The sequence below is a fragment of the Apus apus genome, chromosome 1 (genome assembly GCF_020740795.1).
Source record: "Apus apus isolate bApuApu2 chromosome 1, bApuApu2.pri.cur, whole genome shotgun sequence".
Classification (NCBI taxonomy): Eukaryota; Metazoa; Chordata; class Aves; order Apodiformes; family Apodidae; genus Apus; species Apus apus.
In genome coordinates, this window is record NC_067282.1 from 10,453,571 (window position 1) to 10,460,729 (window position 7,159).

At 38.9% G+C, this 7,159-nt stretch overlaps 1 protein-coding gene across 1 annotated transcript in view; it reads left to right on the forward strand.

Moving 5' to 3' along the window:
• Positions 1-6,703, forward strand: part of FAT3 (FAT atypical cadherin 3) — a 351,811-nt gene extending 345,108 nt beyond the window's left edge. Inside the window, exon 28 of the mRNA XM_051628838.1 lies at positions 102-6,703. Coding sequence (XP_051484798.1) covers positions 102-721 — 620 coding nt within the window. The 3' untranslated portion in view covers positions 722-6,703. The remainder of the gene's footprint in view (positions 1-101) is intronic.
• The last annotated feature ends 456 nt before the right edge of the window (positions 6,704-7,159 follow it).

Here is a 7,159-nt window from a genome sequence, read left to right on the forward strand (position 1 = left end):
GAACGTGCTGTGAGGACTAAGAGGCAAGTGCATGCAGGACTCCTTGTGCTCATTAGTGGCCCCATCCTAACAGAGTGCTGTGGTTCTCTTTCCTGCTGCAGCGTATCATTGGGATACCTCTGACTGGATGCCAAGTGCTCGCTTGTCTGACATTGAGGAAGTGCCCAATTTTGAGACAGCAGATGGAGGCTCGGCTCATCATGGCAGTACCAGAGAGCTGGAAACAGATTACTACCTTGGTGGCTACGACATTGACAGTGACTACCCTCCCCCTCACGAAGAGGAGTTTTTAACCCAGGACCAGTTACCCCCTCCTCTTCCAGAGGATTACCCGGACCAATATGAAACCCTCCCGCCCTCGCAGCCGCTCTCAATGGCAAGTACGCTCAGTCCCGACTGCAGGCGACGGCCACACTTCCACCCCAGCCAATACCTCCCTCCCCACCAGTTCCCCAACGAGACAGACACCACGGGGTCTCAGACTGGGAATGAATTTAGTACTTTTGCTGTTGGCCCAAGCCAGAACACAGAAAACATTAGTGCAGGTAAGATGCCCTTATCCTTGCACAATTCTCTAGATGCCTCCTCCTCAGATGTCTCGGCCAGCTGCGGCTTTGATGATTCCGAAGTAGCCATTAGTGACTATGAAAGCGTGGAGGAACTCAACCTAGAAAATGTTCACATTCCATTTCTGGAGACCCAGCATCAGACACAAGTGTAAAGGAAGCTCCCTTCTTCTTCTTCTTCCTCCTCTTGTTTCTTTGTTGGTTTTTGGTTTTTTGTAATTTGGTCCAATTAATAGTATAAATATTGAGAAGAGTTTTTTGCTGAAGGTGTATCTATATATATTGGGCAAGGCAAAAAAAAATACAGTATAACCCATTATTGACTTGTTCAGAAATGATACTGTATGTGCAGACACAAAGTGACCAATTGTGTTAAGTATTATACATCACAAAATTGTTACAGACAATCTGGAGAGTGTGAACCTTCTATTTATTACCAAGAGTAAAACTCATATTTTGAGGCAAGGGGGAAACAATAGTTGCTAAATAATTTCTGTCTCTCTCCCAAAGTTTTTTGTTTATTTGTTTCTTATTGTATTATTAAAAGTGTTACAGTGTTATGATCTCCTCACAGTATTAAGGAACTGGTATGAATCATTCCAAGTTGCATGGAGTTTTATGTCAATGAAAGAGTGAAAGTGATTGATTGCTGAGGCTGCTGTGTACGATGTGTCAGATGGCTGAAAAAACATCATTTACAGATTGACCTATCAAAGATAAGTGACCAATCATTTGTCCATAAATATTTATCTATACCTTTGTTTGTTACATAACATTTAATTCTACTTCATGTGCATATAGAGCAACATATTTACAGTGCATATTTACTCCAAATTGGCCTACTTTGCTTGCCATTTTTTAAAACCTTATGTCAGGTATGTATGCATAACTTCACCCACGAGGACTTTAGATATGTCAGAGTTTGGTTCAGTAGTGGCCCAGTTTTGTCCCAGATGCACATGCATGGCCTCTCTTGACATCTGAATGCAATGTGAACCTGTCTCTGAAAACACTGAGGAACATAACTGTCTACAAAGCATTCTGATTTTTTTGCAATTCCTTTCTTGGGCAAGCACCTCTTTAACAGTAGTCATCGTGCTACATTTATTGCTGTAAAATTATTTGCCATTAAGTTGCTTAGAATGTTGCTGTAATCTCAGATGGTTAGTTTAATGTCATTTGGCAAGTGTCCATCCTGCGAGTTTACGGGGTGAGTTCTCAGCTGCTGTAGAATGATACAGTTGGTGGAACCGCACGGATGGGCTGCACGCAAAGATCTGGCCATAGATTTTCCACTAGATATGTGATTTCTTAGGATTTGAGGACTTCCAAAGGTTGTTTGCAGGCTCCAGAATATTGTTGTGGAATGAGGAAAACCATGGCATCAGTATGCTTTTTACGCTTCCCTCCACCTGATGGGATTTGGCCCTCTGCCAATGTGGGATTTTCAGACAATGTATTAAAGCAGATTATACACATTCATTGCTCTCTGATATGAAAATGTTTTTACCACTGCATTTTACAGTGTCTGTATAACTGTCCTGGTTTGAGTGAATGTAGAGTGAATGTGAGTCCACAGTCTGCATTACTACTGGGGTTTCATCCATTCCTTCCATGGCATCATTCAGTCATTCTGAAACGCTATTTAATACATAAATCATTGTTATAGATGAATGAATTCATTAACAGGTCTCCTCTGCTGCTTTCCATCTCTTGGTCAAACATCTTAACCATATAGTTTCAGCAGTTTTATGCTAGGACATGTTCTTTACTGACTCAAGTTTCACCAAAATTAAATTGTAAGCCATTTCTTGGCATTGGAAACTGTTTATTCAGAAATTGTCCACAACACAAAAAAAATATTAATAGAATGTAATTTAAATAATTGCAGCTTGTAACACTTTTAATAAAACAGGATTCCTAAAATTCTTGGTGTAGGTACAGTATGTTGCTGCTTCCCTCCAATAGGTCAAATAGTTGTGAAAAAATTGGTGTAGATATTTTCTTTGGGATCATGCAGCAATTCTTCACTAGAAAACAGCTCATTATATGGGTGCATGAATAAATTGAACGAACTTCTAGAAAGACCATGTACTGCACATACAAGTGTTATCAAGTACTTGTCTGCAAATAGTTCCTGTCTGTTGAATATATGAATGTCACTTGGTCTTCTCGAAGTAAACAGGCTTCTGTGACAGTGATATATTCTGAATGTGCTCATGGTACATTTCAACCCCTTTTCCCTGCTTTTGCCCCCATGTTTTCAAGAACAAAAAAAAATAATAAGGAAATTTACATAGAGATTGCAAGGAAATGAGGGGTTTGCCAGTAAGCCATGAAATGGTTTGGCAAGCCTAGAGGCACAGATAGAGGATGACTTGAATTGTTCATGAAGTCCATGTTCAGGAAAGCAGAAGCAATTAGATTGATGTCTCCTCAAGAGTAGGAACATCTCAGTTTGAAAAACAAAGCTGCAAATGTAGCTGCACTTTTAAAGGTGGTAAGACTTTCTGAGAATGTAATACTCTTTTAGCATCAGGCTGCAGTTTACATGGGGTTTGCTCCTACTCAGTTTTGGTGTGAGATGTTTTTATTAATTATGCAATTAGTTCTGTTCAAGCCCCCAGCTAGTTACAAAGTGTACTTGGCACCTGTTTCCTGTAGTGAAAATTCTTGAGGAAGCCTCAGACACCAATATAAAAATTTTGCTGGGACATATCAAAAGTGTCATGAGAAGCCCATGGGAGCCTAGCAATTGTCAAACAAACAAACAAAAAAAAAAATCAAGTTTCTTACTAAGTTTATTGCCTCAGTAATATCTTGTTCATGGTGAGTTTTACTAGTAAAATATGCATAAATACAATGTATAGTACTTTTTCTGTTTTGATGTCGTTGCCATTTCATTTCACTTCACTGAACACCTGTTTGTTACAATGCTGTGGGGAAGGTGCCAAGGGTCACACGTTCAGCCTTTTCTGTTCCACTCATGATTTCTATGCCTCAGTAGCTCCTCCCTTCCAAATTGAATAGGCTAAATCTATCTTCAAACAGATGGTCCTCTGTGAATATTGGTACTTCTGTGGCCTTTCTGGTTTTGTTCTGGCTGTTTTTGATACTGATAAGACCTGAATGCAGATCTTGAGGTGAAATGCTTCTTAGGGAGTAAGATATTCATGCTAGCATCTCTCTTGTCAGACAAATTCAAACCATTTAATATTCTTTTTAATTACTGCTCTACATGAACAAGTAGTGACCTTCTAACCTGGAAACAACAACAAATTCATAACTTGATGTAAAAATTCGTGTTCGTATTATTCCATCCAACACAGAATTCTTTTTCTGTCATATGATGATCTTTATGATTGCTGCTGCTGTCATCGCCATGTGCCTGATTCTGTTAGAGCTTCCCCTCACATCTCTGCTTCTCCTGTGTGTCTGTATTTCAATTCACATTCCTGTAGATGGCTCCACTACACGGTATTTTCTTTCGGAAAAATCTGTAAGAGGGGAGACTTAATAAAGCACTTTTGAGTTTCAGTGGGTTATAACTTTTAGGATCGAGACAGTCTTTGCCTTTTGTAAAGAAACAGCAAGAGAAATAAGCAATTTGTTAAAATGCAAATACATGCTGGTGTGAGAAACCACTGACTTTGACAGGGGTGTATGAGTGAGTAAATGGGTGCTTGTTGTCTCCTTTTTGATCAGGTTGAACATGTCATGCACATTTACAACCTTTTTGATAATTCTGGCAATGGAACGAGCCTTAAAGTGACTGACAACATAATTTATGCTGCCAGTACCACATTATTGGCCTTGTGCAAAAGGAAAAATTAGGCTTATGTACTTCTTAAATATGTGAATTATTTTGCCTTTGTATTATAAACATCCTACTGGGGGAAAAAAAAATATAAAAAATAGAGGAACCTTCCCCCAAAACTAGTAGATACTGGATGTGATTGTTGTCCTCAGCCATACTGAGCTTACAGCAGGGCAGAGGACCAAAGGTGACGCCAAGGAGCTGCAGCATCACTTCCCTCCCCTGAGGCAAATGGACATCTGACTAGAACACCTTAAAGTTGCCTTCCTATAGGACCTTCCTATATGATGCAGCTTATGAAGGCAACCAGGAAGACATTGCAATGCAGAGATGTACTACACTGCTGAGATTTCCAGGCAGTCAAGCTGAAGTTTGGGGACATCTTTGATCCTGAATTACCCCATGGGTTTCCTTAGCCTATAGTTGCAGAACGAGGCTGGAAGGAACCAAAGGCTTCTCACCTCTACTTTCTACCTGAAGTCAGAAAGTTGTGTGCTCCATCTCTCAAGAGTTCTCCCCACCTCTGCACATCCCACAGACAAGTTAAATTTTGGTCCTTAGAATTTTTTCTCCACTTTTCTAAATTCCCTTGTGTAGCCTAAAGAAGTGATAGCCTGGAAGTACTGGTACCCTCTCCAGACACAAACTCAGCCTGGGTGCAGCACGGTGAGGAAATGCTTGCCTCTGAAAATGTGATACTGGGGAAGCTGTTGTCTCTGTGAGCCAGGGAGGTGGTAAACTTTGAAAAATATGACATAAAAGTTGTAGCTCTCAGCTCAATATAAATTCCAATATAAAGAGAAATATGGACTGAACAGAACAGATGGTTAACAATGCAGCTTTACTTCTCATCAAGCTCCACCTTGAAAAAGCTAAGTGGATGGTGTATCCATATAGCTGATAATAATTGCAGTAATGGGAGAGAGTTGAAGGTACCCTGGACCAGTTCTGCTAAGCTTTGTTTTAAAAGGTAGCATCCTTAATAAAGGAGAAAACTAGCTATTTAAAACCAGTAGTGGAAGTAGAGTGGTGTGTTGGTGGTATTTTTTGGAGCTATTCACTGAGTAATAATGGACATTTCATAGATTTCCAACAAGAGACTTGCATCTTCAGGTTCATTCTCTGGTGGTTTACCACCATTTACCATGCAGTAAGACTCTGCCTTTTGCCCGTTTGCATCTCTTTTCTTCTCAGTACACCAAACTGTGGTTTGAGCCTTAGAAATTCAGACTATTGCCCACTATCCATGGCTTTTAGCCTTTGTTTCATAATCTTGACATTTGACATCTCCGTTATCAGAAGGGCCATTCAGTTAGCAAATTAGCTGCATTGTCCAAGGGATGGGTGGATGGGGAGGAAATGAAATTAAATTCATTTATTTATGTAATTATGAAAAAGCAATAATTGCAAATATGTCGTATTACACAAAGGCCATAAGTAATCTTTACCAGTGTTAAGAGTGCACTTGAACTGTAATATGGAAAGAGCTTGGAGCCCTCAGAACTGTAGCATTCTTCTGTCATAGGAATACCTGTACTGCTATTGCTTAACAATGCAACAATCCCAAATCAGGAGGTGACAAAGAGGTTTAGGAGTGAAAGCAGTTCTCTTTAAAGCACTGTATTGGAAAAGATTGTCTTGTAAATTGTACCTGTCACAAGCAGGCTGGTTTGTAAAAGATGTATGTTTCGGTGTTTAAAAATAAGTTTATAAAATAATGTATATAATGGTTTCAAATTACCAGGCTTTTTGTAGATATTTTATGCCAATCAGGTCCCTTTCATTTTTTTTGTTTGTTTGTTTGTTTGATATGATTCTGAAGAGTCATCAAAGTTGGTTTAAATTTTTAAAGTAACAGCAAAAAGAAAAACACAACAAAAAACAATGAAGTTTTAGATTTGAAAACGTTTTAATCATTTCAAAATGTACTGTAACTTTCCTTTGGGTTCAGCTCTTTGTGTTTAACTTTCTGTTTTTAAGAAGATAGTTTTTATTGAATTTTTTTAAATGAATGTGTTTTGCACAAAAAACTAGAGATATGATTTTTATGCCATTTCAAGTAGACACTAAGAGATGTCATGTCTCCAGTGACAACAAATTCAACCTTATGCAAAAGGGAAGGTTTATCACTTTGAGGGGGTATAGTCCTTCATGTGAAAACGAATTGTTCCTGCATACTTGCTGTTGGCAGTATTGTCTTGTGTTCTTTTGCTATAAAAATAAAACAACAACAACAAAAGTGTACAGGTTTGTAACTGCCAAAATTTGCTAAAATTGATGGTTAAAAGAAGTTTTCCAAGTAAACAAAAAGAAAAGCCCAGTTGTGTGGACTATTTCTTGATTTTTCTCCTACTTTCAAAGGAGGGAACAAGATAAGACAAATCAGTTCTGCAAGGAATGTAGCCTTTCATTGCCTCTCTCTGTACAGAAAATGCTACTGTTTTGGACTCTTCCAGTTGATTTCATTATTACATGTAATTCCTCTGTAGGTTCTCCTACTCAAATTACAGAGCTCTCTTGCCAAGAGTGGCTTAGCTGGTGTGTTTATGCTAAGGCAGTTTTTTAAGAAGGTTTTTTCCTAGAATTGGTGAGTCCACTACTTAAGCCAGTTTCCTACTTATTTTTCTATTTCTATATTCCCTTCTTGCAGAGGACATCCTACTCTTTTCCACCTTTCCCAATATGTTTTTACACACCCTCATGAAAATGTTCATGGCAGCAGAAGTAGCACAACGGTTCAGCAAAGCTCACTGGTTTAGTGAGATGGAGCAGAGCA